The 23,559-nt window shown below is 42.2% G+C and overlaps 1 protein-coding gene across 3 annotated transcripts in view; it reads right to left on the reverse strand.

Annotated features, from left to right (window-relative positions):
• LOC309326571 (vomeronasal type-2 receptor 26-like) overlaps window positions 1-23,559 on the reverse strand; it is a gene marked incomplete at its 3' end in the record, with an annotated part of 37,398 nt that overhangs the window by 8,510 nt on the left and 5,329 nt on the right. For 2 of the 3 annotated variants that reach the window (XM_081835415.1, XM_081835414.1), the window contains exons 3-6: window positions 19,444-20,304; window positions 18,636-18,863; window positions 17,488-17,614; window positions 16,117-17,018 (exon numbers count right to left, since the gene is read on the reverse strand). The exons of the other annotated variant lie outside the window; for it this stretch is intronic. In XM_081835415.1, the coding sequence (XP_081691541.1) occupies window positions 16,117-17,018; window positions 17,488-17,614; window positions 18,636-18,863; window positions 19,444-20,304 (2,118 nt within the window). Of the gene's footprint in view, window positions 1-16,116; window positions 17,019-17,487; window positions 17,615-18,635; window positions 18,864-19,443; window positions 20,305-23,559 lie in introns of those variants that run through there. 3 annotated transcript variants of the gene reach the window in all.

Consider the following 23,559-nt stretch of genomic DNA (forward strand, 5'->3'; position numbering starts at 1 on the left):
AGACAATGGACTGTCAGTGTTTGTAAAAAGCAAAAATGGAGGAAAAGGTTCTGACCTCCCTTTGTCTCCTCAGCCTGGTCCTCGGACCCTTGTCGGCACAAAAAGAGTCCACAAGAATATCCTTGCAGAGTTTTATTCTTAAAAGTCTTTGTGTAAAACACGACTGAATAACTATACACACCAGCACCAATCAACCAAACACCAGCCTCAGCACAAATTAACATTTCTCACTTATATATAAAACCTGCTGCAGGCCGCTGAGTAATGCTGACCCAGCTTTATTCGCATTAAAGAAACAGCGGCCATTTTAGCCATGACACCCCTTCTGTTTCTTAAAAGCGAAAAACCCCAACAGAAACAATACATACATACTATATATACATAAACCCAGTTTTGTCATTAATTCATTATGGCATGTTGCTGGCAAAGGCTTAGTAAACAAATCAGCAATATTATCTTGTGATTGACAATACTCCAGTTTGATCACCCCATTCTGTATACAATCTCTAACATTTGCATGATGGATAGCAATATGTTTTGATGCGGATTTCATTATTTCTGAGCCCGCTAATGCAATGCACGATTGGCTATCTTCATACACTTGGATAGGCAAATCTACTTTACAATCTAGATCTTTTAGTATCTGTATAAACCATTGCATGCTAGCGACAGGCTTCCATATTCTGCCTCACAGGATGAGGTCGCAGCAAATCCTTGTTTCTTTGACCTCCATCCAATTATGGAATTGGCAAACATCATAACCATTCCACTTGTAGATTTTCTGGTAGCTACACAGCTTCCCCAGTCCACATCAACAAATACTTCTAGTTTTTCGTCTTGTATACTATATATCTTCAAACATGCATTTAATGTCCCCTTTAGATATCTGATAAGCCTTTTCAAAGCACAGCAATCAGCAGTACTGGGTTTAGATACACGTTGGCTCAGAACATTTGTAGCACATGCAATGTCTGGCCTGACCACTGGCTTAAATACAACAGTGATCCTATTTTTGAGTGATACAACTCAGGCTGATCAAATTCATCATCACACACTGTCTTTGGGAAATCTGGTGTCATGGAAGTCTGAACTGGCTTGCAGTTTTCCATGCCAAACTGCTCTATCAAATGAAAAATTTTCTCTTTCTGACTCAATAGGAAGCTTCCATCTGCTTCCTGACTTACTTCTACTCCCAAGTAATTGCTTACAGGCCATAAGGCTTTAAGTTTAAACCTCTTTTTCAGTGGGCTTGTGAGCTTCTGGATCTCATCTGTGGAAATCCCTGCCACAAGCAAATCATCAACAAAGACTAAGAGCATTAGATATTTGTTGCCTGTCCCCTTGGTGTACAGGCATGGATCAGCTACACTCCTTTTAAAACCAAGTTTTACAAGGGCTTCATTTAAACACTGGTTCCAATACCTTCCAATTTGTTTGAGACCATAAACAGCTTTTTTTCAAAGGCCAGACTGTACCATTCCCCTCTTCAAACCCAGGGGGTTGTCTCCTTAACACTTCATGGTCTAAATTTGCATGCAGATATGCAGCATCAACATCAAAACGGTGCACTGCTAGTTGTCTTACAGCAGCAATGGAAAGCATTAAATGAAATGTTTCACTCTTTACAGTGGAAGAAAACACTTCATCATAACTCTCCCCTTTAATCTGAGTGAACCCTATGGCTACCAATCTGGCTCGAAAACGTGGTTCCCCAGATGCAAGGGTTTTCCTTTTGTAAACCCACTTGCATGACACCACTCTGCCACCAGGTGTCAGCATTATGACCTCCAACACTTTGTTACGTTTAAAAGACTCCATTTCTTCTTTCATAGCTTGTTCCCACAAAGCACGTTCCCCAGGGGGTAAATCTAAGACTTCATTATAACTTTGTGGTTCCACACAATTGCATACTCTCACTCCTCCTAGGGTCAAACGCTGAGGAGGTACACCCTTGTTTGAATGCTGGGAGCACCTAGGCACAACTACTTCTTCTTCCCCCCTTATCTCTGGCTCTTGTTCCTCTTCCTCTTGAGAAGTATTATATATTGCCACATCTTTTGGGGAAATCTGTGCCTCCTCCTCATCCTGCTCCTGTGTTGCCAATGGCTGAGAAGAAGCCTCTTCTCTTACTTGCAGGGGCAGTAGGCAATCTAGGTTGGCATGGATTGCAGTCCATCTGTCCTGGTCAGCGAAGTCAACACTTCATGACAGAACCACTCGTCCTGGGCGTAAATTGAAACGCCACCCTTTGCCATAGGACTGATAACCCACAAACCGCAGTTTCTGCGCTCTAGCGCCCCCTTTCTGGCGCTGAGCTTTGGAGATATTTACATGTGCCCAAGCACCCGAGTTATGGAGCATTGTCCACTCTGGTTCTTTCCCAAACAACACACGATATGGAATATCTTTTATAGAGCTAGACCAGGTTCTGTTAATCAAAAAGTTCGCTGTCAGAAAAGCCTCGCCCCACAGCCTATGGTTGTGGTCCAATCCTGCATCCACTAGCAGGCAGTCCTAAACTGACTGTATTACAGCCCCACGTCTTTCACACAGACCATTTTCAGCAGGGCTATAAGGGTTAGTCAAACGGTGAGTGATCACCTTACGTCGCAACCATGCCCCAAATTGTTTGTTCAGAAATTCTCCGCCCCTATCTGTTTGCAGCTGCACAACAGGCTGAGCGAAGAGCTTTTTAGCTTGGGCAACCCATTCTCTGAATGTGGGGAAACACTCAGATTTCTGCTTTAACAAAAACAACCAACTAAAACGTGATTTATCATCAATTACCAGAAAAGCATATCTGGCGCCCCCTTCAGTCTTCTGTGGAAAAGGGCCTATCACGTCACAATGGACAAGTTCTAAAACCTCTTTAGATACTCTGTCACTTTTAGAAGCCACAGGCTTCCTCTTAGATTTGGCCATTTTACATACATTGCAATCTAGGAAACAGTTACAGCGGAATTCCTCAATGCCTCCTTTGCCTCAGTCTTCTCCGATAAAGAAAACAATGCCCGACCTGAAGAATTTGGAGCAAATGATTCAGCAGAGGAAACACAGCCCAGAATAATACTTGGCTAGTTTAGATGTATTCAAGTCTCCAGGGCCAGATGAACTGCATCCAAGAGTATTAAAAGAACTGGCAGATGTGATCTCAGAACCACTGGCAGTCATCTTTGAGAATTCCTGGAGAACAGGCAAAGTCCCGGCAGACTGGAGGAAGGCAAATGTCCCTATTTTCAAAAAGAGGAAAAGAGAGGACCCAAATAATTACCGCCCAGTCAGTCTGACATCAATACCAGGGAAGATTCTGGAGCAGATCATTAAGCAAACAGTCTGTGATCACCAATAGTCAGCATGGATTTCTGAAAAATAAGTCATGTCAGACTAACCTGATCTCATTTTTTGACAGAATTACAAGCCTGGTAGATGAAGGGAATGCAGTGGATGTAGCCTACCTTGATTTCAGCAAGGCATTTGACAAAGTGCCCCATGATATTCTTGTAAAGAAGCTGGTAAAATGCGGACTTGACTATGCTACCACTCAGTGGATTTGCAACAGGCTGACTGACCAAACCCAAAGGGTGCTCATCAATAGTTCCTCTTCATCCTGGAGAAGAATGACTAGTGGGGTGCCACAGGGTTCTGTCTTGGGCCCGGTCTTATTCAACATCTTTATCAATGACTTGGATGATGGACTCAAGGGCATCAAGATCAAATTTGCAGATGACACCAAACTGGAAGGGGTGGCTAACACCCCAGAGGACAGGATCACACTAAAAAACGACCTTGACAGATTGGAGAACTGGGCCAAAACAAACAAGATAAATTTTAACAGGGAGAAATGTAAAGTATTGCACTTGGGCAAAATAAATGAGAGGCCCAAATACAAGATGGGTGACACCTGGCTTGAGAGCAGTACATGTGAAAAGGATCTAGGAGTCTTGGTTGACCACAAACTTGACATGAGCCAACACTGTGACGCGGCAGCTAAAAAAGCCAATGCAATTCTAGGCTGCATCAATAGGAGTATAGCATCTAGATCAAGGGAAGTAATAGTGCCACTGTATTCTGCTCTGGTCAGACCTCACCTGGAGTACTGTGTCCAGTTCTGGGCACCACAGTTCAAGAAGGACACTGACAAACTGGAACGGGTCCAGAGGAGGGCAACCAAAATGGTCAAAGGCCTGGAAACGATGCCTTATGAGGAACGGCTAAGGGAGCTGGGCATGTTTAGCCTGGAGAAGAGGAGGTTAAGGGGTGATATGATAGCCATGTTCAAATATATAAAAGGATGTCACATAGAGGAGGGAGAAAGGTTGTTTTCTGCTGCTCCAGAGAAGCGGACATGGAGCAATGGTTCCAAACTACAAGAAAGAAGATTCCACCTAAACATTAGGAAGAACTTCCTGACAGTAAGAGCTGTTCGACAGCGGAATTTGCTGCCAAGGAGTGTGGTGGAGTCTCCTTCTTTGGAGGTCTTTAAGCAGAGGCTTGACAACCATATGTCAGGAGTGCTCTGATGGTGTTTCCTGCTTGGCAGGGGGTTGGACTCGATGGCCCTTGTGGTCTCTTCCAATTCTATGATTCTATGATTCTATGATTCTATTTACTTTTAGATTCTTGCACACCTTTTGCATTTCTGAAAGCACACAGAAATTGGCATGACCTAGTTTTCTGTGCAGTTCATGTACACACCCCTTATGAACTGGCAAATTATCCTGAACCACCTGGGCTGCTTTAACAGGCTTGTCCTGCATTACATATAACACATTTTCTAACTTTGCATGGCCACATACCTGAGTTCCATTCTTTATCAGACAGCCATTCTGTGTGAACTTAACACTATACCCTGCATTAATCAAACAGCTTACAAATAGTAAACAATAGTCCAAACTGCTGACAGACAGAGTCTCTGGTAGAGTAGTGTTCAAGCAGTGCAGGAAACATGTTCCCTGGCCATCAATCTTGCTTCTACGACCATCAACAAGATAGATTGAGTCGGGGGGGCACTAGGGGGCGCATCGGAAGATGGCTGACAATAACATCTCTCCGACCCACACGAGGTAATCTGGAGGCCATGATGGGAGTAATTAGCCTCCCTACCCCCCCAGGATGGGGGGGGACTGCCTTGCCTGCTGTGCCCTATACCACTCCCGAATTTGTGGGGATGGGGGACTAGGCACAAAGCCCTCCTGTGGGATTCCAGTGCTCCTGGACGCTGTCCCTGATTCATGCCACTAGCTGCAAGAACTTCAAAAGAAACAATTTGGATGAAGGAATGCACATATCTCAGGGAAGAATGAGGAGTAAAGACTGCTAACAGAAGAGATCTCTGATAAAATAAGACGAGTCGAAGGAACAAGAGAAATCATGAGAAGATACGCCAAGACTCGGTATGGCAAATGACTGATGGGGGAGGGGAAAAAACCTTTCCTTTCTTTCCTTATGTGATTAAACAAGAATCCCCTCCCCTCACAAGTCAGAAATGTCGTTTTAAGGACTTAAGCTGTGGATTTAAGGCTGTGTGGAGATAAACTTTCGAACCAAAGCATGTTTTAAGAAGAGCGTGGAATGTATAAGAGCTTTGGAATGACGCAGTTAACAATGCCGTCTCCATATTGGGAAGTTCTGTCGGAGGACTTAAGTCTGAGAGGAGAAATAGAGAAATAGAGCTGTTTTTATATTGTGGGTGAAACTCCTCAGTGGGACTTAAGAGCGACAGTGTTGCAAGATTAATGATGGAAAGAGCGATGTTATCTATGAAGGCAATGATATATGGAAACCATCTCGATTTGAGGATTGGAAGAACGGAAAAATTCACACAGGATTATTATTGGTGTTTATCGGCTTAAGGAGACTATCAGAAGAGATCATAAAGAAAAAAGAGAAAATATATGAACAAGCTGTGATGTGGAAACAGCAAGATAAGACTGGATAGAATTATGAACTCTGGATTGATTTGGACTGATTTGGACATTAACGCAGTAGCAAGAAGATGATCAGAATTCCCCTTCGGATCTTGGAATATGGGTCCCCCCAACAAAATTTAAAATTCGGCTTTGTAATTCGGAATTTATGTGATGTAATTTAATTTGATTTGATTGGCCGGTTAATAAAAATTATTTTTAAAAAAGCAAGGTAGATTGAGTCTTTTCAATCAGCTGGCTTCCCTAGGATCTTAAAGTCTTCCCAAAGGTTACAGATAATCCTGCTGCTCCCAGAGTCCAGCAACCATGTTCCTCGAGGTATCTTCCTCTCCTCCCAAGAAAATGCAGAAACAAACTGAGCAGAACGCGTGTTCTTCTTCCCTAAAGAGAACCCCTTCTGCTTACGTTTCTGCATCGATTGCTGTCTCTACTCCATGTCGTCTCCTGGAAGTCTTGCCCTGCATTGACGTTGGAGATGCCCGGGTTGGTTGTAGCTATAGCACTTCCTCACCGCCATGGCCAAGTCCAAGCCTTTGGCATTGCTCCATTGGCAGATTCTGCTGCTGGCCCCCTCGACTGTAACTCCTCCGCTCTTGGAGTTCAGCCTGTCTATCTGACCTTCTTTCTGCTTCTTCGGTCAATCTTCCAACCACATACTCAGGGGTCAGATCTCGGGGACGCATGCTCTCCATGCTGTTAATCACAGGCAACCAGCTTTCAGGCAAACTTGAAAGGATAATGTATGTTTGGTCAGTCTCATCATAATGCTTACCTCTCTGCTGTAGTTGAAGAAACAGAGATTTCAGTGTTTGAAGATGAGTTGCCAAACTCTCACCTTATCTCATAACAGTCCTGAACAGCCTTCTGGTCAGTTTCTCTGACATGCATTGCCCTTAATAAATTCCAGCACTCAAACGCTGTGCTGGCATTTGCTACATGCAATAACTGAGAGTTGCTCAAACACAGCATAATTTGGGCACGAGCCCTTTCATCCAGCCGTTTTTTCTCAGCAGAGTCCCGTCTCAAAACCTCAGTTTCAACACAGTCCCATAGTCCATCTCTCCTTAACAACTACTGTATTTTAATTGACCAACTCAGCCAGTTGCTTTCTGAGAGAAGTTCATTTTTTTCTTTTTTAAAAAAATAATATTTTATTAGGTTTTCTCAAGAAAAAAGACCACAAAGATAACAAAAAAGTAAACATCAAAGACAGAAAAAGGAAAATTACCACAATCAAAAATCAAAAATTCCACACAAAAAACAAAAGGATAAGAAAAATAAAAAATAAAAATCTCTCCTTTCAAATTCTCAGCATTCTTTTACTTATTTTCCTGACTTCCTCTCACCTCCCTCCTTGTATTCCATTTTAAAATTAATTCAGCAAATTCATAGCCACTTGTCTTACGCTTAATTATATGTCCCCATGTAATATTTACCTCATATTTTCGTTTATAATCAAACCATTCTTACAAATTCTTATTTCCCCTTCTTACTCAAACCACTTCATTTTTTCTTACGTTAATTTCATTAATTTTATCTTGTCCTCAGATCTTTAAAGTTCTTAGATTTAAACCATTACTAAAGCCAATTACTTCCTTTCTAGCATCTCTTAATATTTCATTAGAATTACACTAATTCCATAAATATGAATTTATTACAAAAGCATTTCTCATTTTTAGTTTCTCCAACGTCCCTTTTCCTGGTTCCGGATAATGTCAGTCCTTAAGTCTTTAACCCTTGTCAGTCCGGTGTTCTAATGTCTGAGGCTCTCAAGTCACTTCCAGGCCCCCTCTGTGAGTTTGCTTGTTTCTGTTTGTAGTTACATAGATCCTTGTTCCCTGTTGTATTCTTTCGCATTTTCTTCTCTTTCTCTTTGGGGAGCCAATCTCTGGAGGACTCTATGTAGTAAAATTCTTCATTTCCTTTTATCCAATTGTCCCATTCCCCACTGTTGCACTCCCCAATATTTAGTTTGTAATCCAAAGGGTAGTCATTCCAAAGATAATCTTCCACTTGTTTCACAATCCCACCAAAGATAATAACTCTCTTAAGTCCACAATTTAACCAGTGTCCTGCGAATTCCATCTCCCAATGTTGCGGCTTCTGATCCTGAAAAACTTGAAGACTCTGTGTCTTATGAGATACATTCATAACCTCATGCACTTGCCCTAAGTCAATATCCTGGGTAGATTGTTGTGCAATTTCTGTAACTGTACATTCCATTGGCACCTCCTTGTTAACTGCAGCTAAATGTAGACCGTCTCTTGATTCATAAGAGACACTTTCTCATCCATCTGTTGCAGCACATCATATATTTTGTCCAGGGCAGATAAAACTTCCTCTCTCATCATTCTGTCAAGGTCAGAAAGCTGGTCCCACGGTCTGCTTTTCCCAGCTGCTATGTTCTCTTTGTAAAATAAAACAAAAGCACTGGCAGACCTCCTCTAAGGGGGGTAGTTACTTTTTAGCATCCATTTTTACAGTGTATCCAACAAGGGAAAATAAAAGTTACTTTCAGTTTTCAGATATTTTGTTTCCTTTCAATCTAAAGCAAACAGGCAGAAGGCAGCATTGGACTTATTTTTCCTTCCAACTCTATCTGTCAGTTTTCTTATATTCCTATTATAGGCACCACCGACAGTTTCTTTCCTTTCATTCCGTCCCCAGGTTAGGAACAATGAAGACTTATTTTCTTAAATTACTCTCTGCAGGATTTGCAAAGTCACGATTTGTTTTCCCCCTATACTCCTGCTGTCTAGGGGGATTTGGTAGTTAAAAGAGCAGGAAATTCCAGGCTGTCAATTTACGGCTTTTAGCTTATAAAGTCTTTGCTTTGATCTTTCTACAAAGAGCGGGAGGCGGACTTCCTATTTACACCTTCCCGTCTCGGCTCTAATTCAAAGGTATAATTTTGATCCACAAGTTTCAATTGTCCTACTCACGGGTTGTTGTTTGAAATCCGAATTGGCATAGGAAAAAGGACAGCGCTCTCCGACTTTGGCTGTGCAGCTTTACTCCACAGAAGTAGCGATTGACTCTCAGCACCGCGCCAACCCCCGTCTCACTCCGGAGCCCTTTGTAGAGCTCCTTTGCCAAACAGAGGGGCGCAAACGGTGCCCGCCGAGTCCCACGGTCACAGGCTTCTTCCGCCTGAGATTTTCGAAAGGGTCCCCGCTTCGCTGCAGCAGTAAGACCCGGTTTCTGTGGAGCTGTCTCCCTCTGAATCAGGGAGAATCCGCCATTGTCGGAGGTGCCGCCTCCGGAAGTCTTCTGAGAGAAGTTCAAAAGGGATGCCTCCCCCAATATTTACAACTTGGGAAGACTGCAAATCTGCCATCTCTGCTGGAGCTTGCTGAGCCCCTTCTGTGGGGTCTCCAGCAATCTCTCCTGACTCTCTCTTTAGAGTCCGACTGCATGGTCCTGGCTGGCACTCACCGGCTTCTAGCTGCTGCCTCTGTTGACCCTAAGGTCCCGCCTGGCTCTGCAACTGGTGTAGCCGCTCTGTGAGTTGCCTACTGTGGTCCTCTAGTAGTAGTGGATTACTAGTGGAATGGCTCCAAAGATAAAAAAAGTGGAAATCTGCCCAAAGACATGCTCCGACCATAACGCTGTAAAGATGGAAATGAAATTAACAACAGCTGGCTCCTTTAGATGGAGAATGAATGACACCCTATTTAGAGATGATGAGATTTACAAAAAGGCCCAAAAAACTTTGAAGGACTATTTTGAGATAAATCGAGGACAGACGTTGAAAAAAGAGTGATTTGGGATGCAAGTAAGGCCGTGATGCGAGGTTTCCTAATACAACAGAATTCTTTAAAGAGGAAGAAACAAAATGAGAAGAAAGATAAGATCTTGGAAAAAATAAAAGAAGGAGAAAAGAAATTGAGATCGAAACAAAAGTCTTATGAGATCTTGAGAGAAATTAAGTTTTACCAGATGCAGTATATGGAATTGATGAATCAAGAGATAGAATGGAAAATCAAGCAAATGAGACAAAGGACATTCGAATCAGCAGACAAATGTGGGAAACTTCTTGCATGGCAACTGAAGAAGAGACAAAAATTGAATACAGTCACAAGTCTGGAGGTGGAAGGAAAGAACATTTCTAAACCAAATGAGATTAGTAATTGCTTTCAGAATTATTTCAGAAGACTATATGCACAAGGGCCGGAAAACGAAGGAGATATAGAAGATTTTCTTAAGAAATATAGATTACAAAAAAATTCGCAACAAAGCATGTTGGTTTTGAATGAGAAAATAACAGATCAAGAAATAGAGGGTGCCATTCAAAATATGCAATTAGGTAAATCTCCAGGACCAGCTGATCGCTAAAAGCCGCTAGACCGCTAATAGCGCTAATCCGCTAAGCTGTCAATGGGCTTGCTTCGCAAGACGAAAAAACCGCTAGACGAAGAGAATCGCGGAACGGATTCTTTTCGTCTTGCAAGGCACCACTGTACAACCTGCTGCAGGCCCCCTCGACTCATGCTGACCCAGCTTTATTCACATTAAAGAAACAGCAGCCATTTTAGCTGTGACAGGGACACCCCTGAGAAGGAGGCTAGTTCACCAACACAGGTGCCAGATACATGGAGAAACATGATTCAAAGAAGTAGGAGTCCCAGGGTTCACTCTGATTGTTTAGAAATACACAATCGCTTTGAAGTCCTCTCCCCTAGCATAGAAGAAGAAGAACAGACTCCATTTGAGGATCTCTCCCTCATTACAGTCGATCAGGTATATGAAGACGAGCAGCAAAGTCAGTCCTCAGGGAATGTGCAGGCGACCTTGGAACGGACAGCTCACGGAAGAACCCCGTCCAAACCTAAGAGGAGGCGTGTAGTGGTGATAGGGGATTCCCTACTGAGGGGAACAGAAGCAGTGATCTGTGGGCCTGTCTCCCCGGGGCTAAGATCCAAGATGTAACTGAACAACTGCAAGGAATCATAAAACCCACTGACAAATACCCCTTCCTCTTGGTTCATGTGGGAACCAATGACACTGCAAGCAATAGCCTCCAGAAGATCAAAAGAGACTACGAGGCTCTGGGCAGGAAATTGAAGCAATTAAATGCACAAGTTGTCATCTCATCTGTCCTCCCAGCTGGCTTCGTAAATGGTGTAAACAGGAACGGTTTGGATTCTTAGATCATGGACTGCAGTTTCTTGAAGATGGACTTCTGGCAAGCGATGGGCTGCACCTCACAATGGTTGGGAGGAATGTTTTTGCCAAAAATCTCAGAAACCTCATCAGGAGGGCTTTAAACTGACTAATGTGGGGGAGGGAGACAGTGCTCCTGAAGGTAGGAGTCTATCAATTGATGGAGATGATCATCCAAATGTCATAGACCAAATGGAGCAAAGAGCATGCAGACCTAGTGGTGGGAGGAAAATATCCTTAAATAAGAGACACGGGGGAATGATTAATGGACTTCAGTGTCTGTACTCTAATGTGCAAAGCATGGGAAATAAACAAGATGAGCTTGAGCACTTGGTACAGCAAACTAAATATGACATAATAGGCATCACTGAAACCTGGTGGGATAAGTCCCACGATTGGAATGTAATAATGGAGGGATACAATCTATTTCAGAGAAACAGACCAGACAAGAAAGGAGGAGGAGTGGTGTTATATGTCAGGGATGTGTATACCTGTGAAGAGATCCAGGATTTAGAACCTCAAAGCCAAAGTGAGAGCATTTGGGTCAAAATTAAGGGAGAGAAGAATAACAGAGACCTCATTGTGGGAGTTTACTATAGATCCTCAAGCCAAACGGAGGACATAGATGATGCCTTCCTGGAACAGATGGCCAAGCATGCAAAAGGAAGGGAGATAGTAGCAATGGGGGACTTCAATTATCCGGATATTTGTTGGATGTCAAACTCAGCCAAGAGCATAAGGTTAAACAGATTCCTCACTGGCCTTGCAGACAACTTCGTTGTCCAGAAGGTGGGAGAAGCAAGAAGAGGAACAGCCATTTTAGATCTGGTCCTAACCAATGTTGATGACCTGGTTAGTGGGGTAGAAGTGGAAGGATCATTAGGTGAGAGTGATCATGCTCTTCTGAAGTTTACTATACAGCGGAAAGGAGCAGCCAAGCATACTAGGACTCAATTTCTTAACTTTAAGAAAACCGACTTCATAAAACTTAGGGAAGTGCTGGGTGAGATCCCATGGACAGTAATACTAAAAGGAAAGGGAGTTCATGGTGGCTGGGAGTTTGTTAAGAGGGAGATCGTAAAAGCACAACTCCAGGCAATACCAATGAGTCGGAAACATGGAAGGTGCCTAAAGAAGCCAGGGTGGCTATCTAAAGAACTTTTAACTGAGTTAAGATTTAAAAAGGATGTGTACAAAAAATGGAAAAGGGGGAAACCCACCAAAGAGGAATTCAAACAAATAGCCAGCACATGTAGACACAAAGTCAGAAAAGCTAAAGCACAGAATGAACTCAGGCTTGCTAGAGAGGTTAAAAGCAACAAAAAAGGCTTTTATGGGTATGTTCGTAGCAAAAGGAAGAACAAAGAAACAGTGGGGTCACTCAGAGGAGAAGATGGTGAAATGCAAACAGGGGACACAGAAAGGGCTGAACTCCTCAATGCCTTCTTTGCCTCAGTCTTCTCCGATAAAGAAAACCATGACCGACCTGAAGAATTTGGAGCAAATGATTCAGCAGAGGAAACACAGCCCAGAATAACTAAGGAGACGGCAGGGGTTTGGACTCGATGGCCCTTGTGGTCTATTCCAACTCTATGATTCTATGATTCTAGGTTGAATTGGTGCCCCATGCCCTCCTGTATGACTCCTTTCATAGAACCCTGTGAAAAATGTCTCTTGATTCTGTCAGCCTATGTGAGCTAGCACCTTAGGGAGAAAGGGTATTCCTGAAATCTCTTAGCCCCCACAATTCATCGAGACGCAGCTGAGGGTTGTCAGGGTTCCCAAAATTGCTGAGCCTGATGTTTCAGCCTTTTGGTAGATTTCAGTTCAGTTTCCAAATTCATTCAGCAATGCTGATGTTTCTGGCTTTTTCTGCAAACTTTGGCATTTTTATTTTTTAATTATGTATTCTCCTTCACTTCCACTAGGGCAGGGGTTGGGGATGTGCAGCACTCCAGATGTTGATGGATTCCAAAACCAACCAACTCCAGCCAGTATGGAAAATGGTCAGCAATGATGAGGGCTGTAGTGTAACAATATATAGAGGGCAATAGGCTTCCCATCCCTGCTCTATATGCTGTAAGCCATCCATAGTGGCAGGGGGGGACTCAGCCAGATGGGTGAGATATAAATAATAAAATTATTACTATCATTATTATTATTATGAGTCCTACTTTTTTCCATTCCTATCTCTATTTGAATACCAGGATTCTCTGCAAGGGGAGCATAATCTTACACACACTCATTAATAAGCATTGCTAGCTTGCTGTAAATTAATATAGATGTCTACTTAGAAATAAGTATTTTAAGGTTTAATGGGGATTACTCCCAGATAAGTGAGTACAAGTTGGCAACCTAGGCTTAAGGTTGATAGTGGGGGAAAGCAATGGCTTTGTGCCATTAAGAGCTGTATGGAAGGAATAAAATCAGAGGTTAAGCCTGACATCTAGAAAGCTGAGGTCCATTATGGGCATACATACGCATCCTGAAGATTCTCCGTCCTCTTTGATTCCGTTTTCAATCTCATTAATCTCTGGTTTAGTTGCATTCTCTATTCAACATCGTTAGATCTAATCACTTTTATCTGCTCATCAAACATTTGCTGAAGTATGCCAACAATCAGTGGAATGTCCAACAATGTACATGACATACTGGGTCTTTTTGATCTTATTAAGAATTCAGTCTCATTACATCTCCCATCTTCACCTTAAGAGCTCAATAGCATCATCTCTTATGAAATTAAAAACATTCCAGTCACAAGGAGGAAATATGAAGTGGCATAGTTACTTGTGTTTTCTTGGCAGCTCACACCAAATGTAAATTTCCATTGTCACATGGAGAAAACACTTTCAGTTCTCTCAGTTGTACATTATAACCATCTCAGAGAGGCTTTTCCATACACCATACCACCAGGGTTACTATGTGGTTTGGGGGGAAAATATTGATTCTGTCACTCTTAAGTTGATTAACCCTGTTAGGATTCCCAGGAGCAGGTCCTGATTTCACAACGTCAATAGAGATGGGACTCTTCATCTCAAGGTCATGGGTTCTAGCCCCACATTCGGCAAAGGATTCCTGTTTTGCAGACCATTGGACTACAAAACCTCTGGGGTATTTTCCAACTCTACAATTCGGTGATTCTTGGAGTCCCAACATAGAAAACAGCTTTTTCAGAGCACCAGATGTTAATGTTGGCTATTTGCAGTATGCTAGCGCTGCAGAGAGCTTGCTGGGGAGACCATGCATTAAAAAGAAAGGGACTCAAAAGTAACTTAAACAAGGTTTTAATTACAAAAAACAAAAACTCCTTATACACTAAATACATTAACAACAAACCAGACCCAACCACCAACCCAACCCCCAGGGTAATGGGAGAGCTAGGTGCTGCTCCTTATATACTACATGCAAATGCTGACACACCTTAATCAATGCAACTCAGCAGCACCTGCTATGTTTCACAGCTGTAAAGCTGGGTCTCGTTATCTTGCTCTGGCCCTTGCTCTGGCCCCTTAAAGACATACACATTAGGTGGAACAATGATGAACCTTTACATTTAAAGAAACCATTCAACAGTTAACCCCCTGTTTACCAATTTCTCCAGAGTGGATTTGATATCAAAGATTTATGGCTGGCTATCATCAATCACCATGTAACAATCACTGTTGGCAGACTGCCACAAAAGCTGTTTGGTCTGCCATGTTTTTCTCTTAGAAGCCCACCATTGCTAAGGAGATTGATGTGCACACTTTCAACGTCACCTGCTGATGCTCAGGCTGATTAGCTGCCAACCCACTTTCTTGTGTGTTTGAATAAATGGAATAATTTGGTGAGCACACACATAGACACACACAGATGTTCCAGCAATTTGGTAGTGTTATTAGTTTCTAGAGGGTTTACCATGTCTTCAAATTCCAATTCCATGAACCTGTGTGAAAAGTTTGGCACTTTGGTTTCTCTATTCATGTCAAAAGGATTTCTAATGATTCGATTTCCAAATGTCAATTTGGATTCACGGTTCTAAATTAAATCTAGACCACACCGATTCTGTCTGAAAGAAGAGTGGAGGATTTGAATCACCAAATCAGGCTCTAAATTGAATGGTGAGGTGTGTGAGGGAAAGGCCCTGCACATATCTGGTGATCCCCCCCCCCGCCCAATCCAGGGACAGATATGTATTATGAATAGTGTGTTCTGATCCATCCCGTGTGTTGGTGAAATAAAACTTTTCAGTTGTGGCTTCCCATCTGTTGAATGCTTTGCCCAGTGAGGTCTGCTTGATTCTTTCTTGCCATCTTTACCAAGGACCAGGGCAAAATTCTTCCACATTTTCTTATCTTGTTCTCTTAATTTCTCCAAGGAGACCTGATTCTGATAAAATCTTGGTGGGGGAAAACCTAATTCAACGGGAAGTATATTAGCTTACAGTACATTGATTAACTATGGAACTCACTGCCACAGGAAACAGTGGTTAGAATGGAACATTTGCTCTTGGGTACTGCTTGTAGGTTTCCCACATGCATCTGGTTGGTCAGTGTGAGTACAGGCTGCTGGGCGAGATGGGCCATTGGCCTGATTCAAGAAGATCCTCCTACATGTCTATAACTGAAGAGAATCAGACCTTGAAGTAGAGCACGTGGGGGCCACATAAACTTTATAATTGGGTATGTAATTGAATGGTATTTGAATAGGTATTGCTATTTGGTATTCATGTAGTATGGTGTATATTGGAGTTTTGTAATAGAAAATTAATAAAAAAATATTGAACAAAAGAAGAAAGAATTAAGGCCAGATGCAGATTTGCTTACATATATATTTTAACAAGAATTGCTCTGAGTCTTGTTCTCAACACATGCTACAACAGAATAATGTATGTGTAAAGGTATCATTGTTTTCCTTAAAGCAAATAAGTCAATTTTACAAATGAATTTTCAACTATGAAAATTTGGAATCTAGAAAAAATTGTATAAAATTATATACTGAACAGACAGAGAAAAGCACAAAATACAGCAAAGGACATGTTTATTATTTAATTTTTCTTCCTTATTAGCTGTTCTCTATTGTTCAGCTCAGGCCTTATAATGATTATATAACATTTGGGGAAGAAGATGCAACCCAGCAACCCACCACCGGAGGCTAAGATGGAGAAGATCTCCACAGCTACCATGTATTTTCCCTTGGTGCTTAGGTAGGAAGGAATAAAGGACAGCCAAACACTGCAGAAGACCAACATGCTGAAAGTGATGAACTTGGCTTCGTTGAAACTGTCTGGCAACTTCCTGGCAAGGAAAGCCACAGCAAAACTTACAGTGGCCAGGCAGCTCATGTAGATGAGGACACAGTAAAACATTGTTACAGACCCTTCATTACATTCTAGTATCATTTGTTCTGTCATTGAGTGCATGTCCACATCAGAGTATGGGGGAGACGTTGCCAGCCACACAGTACATATGCCTGCTTGAACTATGGAGCAGGAAAAGAGAATGGAGTGGCCTAGTTCTTTTCCCACCCATTTCCTCATCCTGGATTCTGGTTTTGTAGCCATGAAGGCCAAAACCACCATGAAGGTTTTTGCCAGGACACAAGAAACTGCGGTTGAGAAGATGATGCCGAAAGCTGTTTGTCGGAGGAGGCACGTCACCTTCTCAGGTCGGCCAATGAAGAGCAATGCACAAAGGAAGCAGAGCAGGAGAGAGATGAGGAGAGTGTAGGTGAGGTTTCGGTTGTTTGCAATGACAATGGGTGTGTCATGGTGCTTCATAAATATACCTAGTACCAGAGCTGTGATCAAGGAAAGGAAAAGAGAGAAAGAGGCTAAACTGATGCCCAAAGGTTCTTCATAAGACAAGAAGCTGATATCCTTCGGTAGACATGCATCCCGGTTTCTGCTTGGATAGTCTTTGTCTGGGCATTTATGGCAGTTATTCATATCTGGGGGAAATAAAGAAATTAGCTCATATCATGTCAACTTTCTGAAATGCTTACTTTCTGTCTGAGAAGAAAAGAGCTCTCTTTAAATCAAAACACATATCTAGTACTTTCTGGTGCTCTGAAAAGTAGTATTACTGATTTTAATTGGTTCAGAGCTATGTGGCGCCAGAGCCAGCGCCATTGACATCTGAATGTTTATTCATACTTCATGCAGCCTGTGTAAGTCAGAAGGAGTGACAAGGTCCCCTCTAGATATGATTTGAACCCCATACGATCCAATTACTCTCAATGCATAGTCATTGTCATTTGATTGGCATATTTAGACTATCTGAAAGGCAATGATCACAAAGAGGCAGGATCACACTCACAGTAGATTATCTCTTTTGAAAAGTAAATTCAGCCACCCTTACAACACCTTTCGATTATTACTGCTGAGTCTGGATCTATTTAATCTATTTATTTCTCCTACCTTCCTGGTTTGCAATCTTCCCCTCTGGACATGGGATGCAATCGTAGCAGCAAGGTGGCTGTCCCTCCTTCACTTTCTTGCTGGATCCTGGAAGACATCTCTCAGTACAGAGAGAAAGAGGCCGAGTCTATTCCGTAAATGAAAGAGCAGAAGGATCAGCAAGAGAACAATGAGTTTGGAAATCTTCATGTTCTTGGGCCCTTCTCTATGTTACTAAGCTGTCTCAGCATTTCAGCAATATGTGGAATGGCCATTTTTATTTTTATTTTTAGTAATCGTAATGTTTGAAGTATTTTGATATCCCCTCTATTGTTCTCGGAATTGCAGGCATTGTGCTTATCTGTTCTGCATAGATTGCCCTGCCCATTAATGTATACTCTGAAGTTATTCTTATGTCCCTGTTATGTTTCTTTCTTATAATAGATACATTTGAGTATGTTGTTTACATCTCTAGAATTGATTTTGGTGCTGGTGGCTACACCTATTCCTGGACCCATCAGATGCTGTCTGGGGATGAGAGTCAAATAAGGCATTATTGAGGAATAAAGTCTTGGTGAATTCCAAAAGAAGAAAAATACTGGACATTTACATGAAGCTATCCAAGACCTATGGCACCCTTATTTTAATATATATTTCTCTTTTTACTTAAGATTCACGTTGCAGTCTTCCAGAGGAAAGGAAAACCCATTTAGTTACTCCAGCTAACCACTTGTGTGCACTCTCTGATGGAAGATTGCTTCAAGGTCAAACAGATCATCCACTTCATAGTTTCATGGTCTTTCACCACGTACAACCTCTTGTGCAGGTGAAATATATGCAGAGGCCCTGATTGGCTGGGAAAAAACCCTGCACTCCTGTCTCCAGGCCTTTTCATAGAAAAACTGGTATTTGACCTAGATCAAAGCACCCATATTCACATGAAGGCTCTCTGTGTTCTGTTTTGTATTATCCTTGATAAAATATTTTCCTTTACTCCTTTAATGGCTTCTAGCAGCAAGCTTTTGGCTCTTAATCTGGTACTTGGATGCATTCGTCATGTTCTACATAGTAACTTGCAGTTTAAATGATAGTGAGTAGACATGCAGGTGAATGATCATTGCTTGTGCAAGATTGAATCTCTTTGAAATTATCTAACAATTCAGCCCTACCTCATTAAACCAACTGTGCCATGTTATGGCATTTTCATCAAGGATGAATGATTGGCCTGGAGGAGCCTGTGGATCTATCCTCCCAACTCTCACTCTGTGCAAACTTTGGTTGGAGAATATAATGCAATTGACAATATCCAAGCTAGATGCTGCCTCTCCATTCTGGTTGATGAAGACCGCATCTCCTGCAGTATTGTTAAATGAGATACTTCTCAGAAAGTGATGGAGCTAGATTGAATACAGAAGAGGCAATTGTTTGGAAATGGCTGCAGTTCTAATACAAGACTGAGGTATCTTTTTCATGTGGCAGGACCTACAGCAATTGGTGTGTGGTGATTACCGGTAAGTCACTTGTGAGTGTAGTCAGGTTCAGGCATGGAGAGACTACCAATTCATTCAATTCTTTCTTTCTTTCTTTCTTTCTTTCTTTCTTTCTTTCTTTCTTTCTTTCTTTCTTTCTCTCTCTCTCTCTCTCTCTCTCTCTCTCTCTCTCTCTCTCTCCACTCTTTCTCCCCCCCCCATTTTCCTCTCCCCCCTTCATCTCAAGAGACACCACAATGGTTTGTGACCACCTGCTCTGAGGCAGCATTTGGGGTAAATGGGATAAAGAGAATGCTGAACATCTCTCTCGGCCATGACTACTGCTTGTTATCTGTGAACACAGTGGCATCTCAGTGATCTCCAAACTTCTGTCATACAAAACCTTTTTTTTCTCTGAGAGGAATGAGCAAACTGACCACATTTTGAAAACCCATACTTTATCAGAGAATAACAGGACTCTTCCAGTTGAGGATGTTCAGCCTATTACCTGCCAAAACTGTTGATTCTGATTCTTCCCTCTCCCTCTGTATGCCATTTCTCTGTGCCTGAGTCTTGATGTGGACATGGCATGTAAAGCATGGGCCATGGCGTAGACAGCACTGTGGATGCTGTAACTGTGGCCTGTCATGCTCATTTCAAAAAATGATCCAGGAAGGCTCTCCAGCTTCTCTTCTCCAGTGCAAATATTCCCCTCCACCTTGTCTGCAGTCATATCTGGGAATACACATTCAAAGGCCTGTTGCCAGAAGTCCCTGATAAAACCGTCCCCATCTGTGCTGGAAGGGTTTCTGTGCAGAACATACTGATTAAATCCTGGTGGGTTTCTAAAGTGAATTTCAAAGGCTATAGCACCATTGAATACTCTTGAATCCCAGTTCCTTTGAAAGACAAATGAGGCAAACTCAATCTGGGCAGTTGTTATCCATACTTTGCTTTTTATATTGTTTATCATGTCATCATGTTCTGATAGGTATGGAAGCCATCTAAAAGTTGCCATGGAATAAGATTCTCCATTTGCCACCATAACATTAGCTTTGCTGCTAAGAATTTTATGGTTTATAATTGCCCCCTGTTGTAGCATGCCATTAATTTCAGAAATAAAACTAAAATCAGGGATTCTTTCTAGGAATGCAAAACACACACCACTCTTGGTAAACATTGGGGAAATGGTTTGCACAAATCTTTCTCCATTTTCATTGTCCATTGCAATGACTCCAATCCACGTCCACCTGAAATGCAGAAGCAAAGAGAGAATTCCCTCATACTGAAGGGCTTCTGAGGCTGCCATCTGATAGAAGGGAAGCCCTGGGCTTTTATCATTCATCACTGGAGCAGAGCCATAAATGAGCTAAAAAGTAAATGGAAGAATAGAAGAGACAACGTAGATTCCTTTCACAGTATTCATATACATTATGTGCTGAACCCTGTTAGTCAAATATGCCCTTTGCCAACGTTTCAGGGTTTGTTTGCCTCTCTCTCAGTTTTACAAAAGACACACATGCAAGGATCATCTCCCTTTTCTCATTTTTAAACCTTTCAACTGATGACCTTTCACAGGGGACTGTGTCTGTTTTAGTTTTAGTTTTGGAAATTTTGTTAACACTTTGATGACTGGAGCAGGGCATTGTGTCTATTTTACTTAAAAAAAAAACCAAACATTTTTTGAGTCGTTGCAAAATTTGGCAAGGTCTTGTATAATGGATAAAACTGAATGGAGGAAACAACAGACTTCCAGGTTAGCGCCATCGGCAATGGCGGAATTCCTCTGATCCAGAGGAACCCGCTCCGCGAAAATCGGGTCTTGCCACCGCAGCGAAGGCGGAGACCCTTTAAAAATCCCAGGCGGAGGAAGCCTGGGAACGTGGGATTCGACTGACACCAGGAGCGCCCCCTACACACAAGGAAACCCCTTTTTTGGGGATCCGAAGCAACGTGGGGTGAGCGGCGCGGTGTTTTGAATCGACCACTATTTTTTTTTAATAAAATTTTTATTGGGTTTTTACATTTTATAAAGACACACACACACAAAAAGACAAAGACAACACATATACAATTTCATACCCTTACCTTCTTTACCCCCTTTCCCTGACTTCCCCCCACCCCCTCTTCATACATCCCAGTTCCGATAATTAGTTCAGCAAGTTCTTGTCTATCATCTTAAACATATTGTTATTATTTTTAAAACTTAGCTGTTTTTACTTGTCCACATTTAACTTATCCAATTCTCTTATAAACATTAAATCCTTTTTCTAAAGTCGACCTAACTTCCCTTCCACGAATTTCTCCCTTTATATATTAATTATAGGTCACAATGGCCAAATACAAAAGTCATAAAATTTTGAAATTCTATTCTCCCCTCCCTCCCTACCCCGGTTTCCATCCCTTCCCAAGCAAATGTCCACAAAAACAGTTCCTAGCCCGGATTCCTCACATCCGAGGCCTTCAAATCTCTGTCAGTCTCTCTCTGCCGATTTTGTTGGTAATCCTTTTTGTTGGTCCTCAGGTCTCGAAGGAGTTCTGTCACAGTCACATCAAATTTTCTTCCATCCAAAATGTTTAAAAGCAGTTGCTGCAAAAGGTCAGCTGCTCTCCCATACTCAAAGAGGAAGTCCCGATCATGTTTCTTTATTCTTTTAAATTCCAGTATTCCAAGTACTCCAGGGACTTCCTTCTTCATCTTTCTCATCTTTCGCAGATTTGTAATCCGAAGATCTTCTTTATTTTCTGACGATATAGGCTTCTGGTTGGTATTTTCCACCTGTACTTTCTCCACTCCTTCTTTCCTCTCCGCCAATTCCAAAAATGTCTCTTCTGGTTCAGCTGCAGATTTTTTATCAGTCAAATCCTTTATGCATTCAGCAGAGTTGTTTGTTTTAGAATTCAAGGTCATAAGTTCTTTGTTCATAGCTGTACTCTGCTCTTGCAAGATTCCCACGAGAAAAAACATTTTTTCTATCTCTGCCAGTAATTTTCCCTCTGCAGCCATTGTAATGTCTCTAGTTCCCCCTAGGGGGATTCCAATAGCTTAATAGTCCTTTTCCAACAATCCGTTACTTTGTTGTTTATTACTACTTTGTTTCCAACTACCTCAATTCAAATGTAACACCTTTAGTTCAGAGAGTTATTAAATAGTAAAGTTCTTGACTTTAACCGCCCGTTTGACAGCTCCTTTGACAGCTGTCAAACTCCTTATTCTTTTTCCTCCGGCACACGCACAGGACGCTCCTGGGTTCAGGGGGGGGGGGGTTACACAAAAACTTCCAAAATTCCTCCCTTTCTCTCCAGCACAAAGACTTCTTCTGTCAAATTCATGGAAATATCTTTTATCTAACACCAAAAAGACCGTAATCTCTCCACCTTAGTTCTCCGATTCTTGCTTTAGATCATTTGTAGGTAGGGGGGGTGTGGACTTCCCTTTAGCACATCCCCCGGTCGTGCCGAATTCAAAGGTAAAAATTTTAAAGTCCAAATTCCATTCTACTCACGGGTTGTTTGTTTTCCAGTCCAAATTTTGGGGAAAAAGTCAGCGCTCTCCGGCCATGGCTCGCGGCTTCGCTCCACTGAAGTAGCGGTCTACTCCCAGCACCACGCCGCTCTCCGTACCCTCTCCGTAGCCTTTAAAAAGGCTCTTCGTGGGTCGGGGAAGGCGCTTAAAGGTGCCCACCGAGTCACCAAGTCCGCAGGCTTCCGCGCCTGCAGTTTCTAAGGGTCCCCGCGTCGCCGGCGCGGTAAGACCCGTCTTCAGCAGAGCCGATTCCCTCCGGAGCTCAGAGGGAATCCGCCATTAGCCAATCGCGCTAACCCGGAAGTCCAGAATCGACCACTATTTTTATGGAGTGAAGCTGCACAACCGTTGCCGGAGAGTGCTGACTTTTTCCTGTGGACAATTGGACTCTAAACAAGTACCCGTGAGTAGAACGGAAAATTGGGCTAAGAAACATTTTAATTTGGCACTCAAGCGGGAAGGTCCTAAACAGGAAGTCCACCTTCCGCTTTTGTAAATAGCCTGAAGCAAAAATTGTGCAAGCTAAAGTCTGGAAAGTTGTACATAGAGGTTTAAAATTCCTCCTGTTTTAACCATCTAAACCCCTCTTGGAAGCAGGAGTAAAGAGGGGGAATTTTGACTGTTTAAGCCTGCAGGAGAGAGAGTAAAGAAAGATAAATTTCCACCATCTCAAACCTGGGAACGGGGTGTCAGAGACAGAGATTTTTGGTGAAGTTCATTGACTGTGAAAGGAACATCCTTTGACAGATAGTTAAAGAAGAGAAACAAATTGTCTCCAATGTTGCCTTTTGCATTTAAAAGAAACAAAAAATCCAAAAAATGAAAGTAACTTTCTTTTGTTGGATCTGCTTTCAAAAGATGGATACAAATAGAAATTGTCTCCTCTAGAGGGAGCTTGTTGAATTGTTGCTGGAGTCGATCTGGGGACTCTACAGCTGTGGTGATTAGGATCATGGGATCAGACTGTGACCTTGAACAAAAATGTGTTTGGAAAAAGTTTTGGTGCTTGCCTTTTGCAAGACAAGCGCTTTGTTGGCGCAGATGCATGAGAAGATGGATTTGATGACTGTTGCAGTCAAAAATTTTGGACAAACAGCG

Source organism: Podarcis erhardii (genome assembly GCF_964252035.2).
Source record: "Podarcis erhardii genome assembly, chromosome: 13".
Classification (NCBI taxonomy): Eukaryota; Metazoa; Chordata; class Lepidosauria; order Squamata; family Lacertidae; genus Podarcis; species Podarcis erhardii.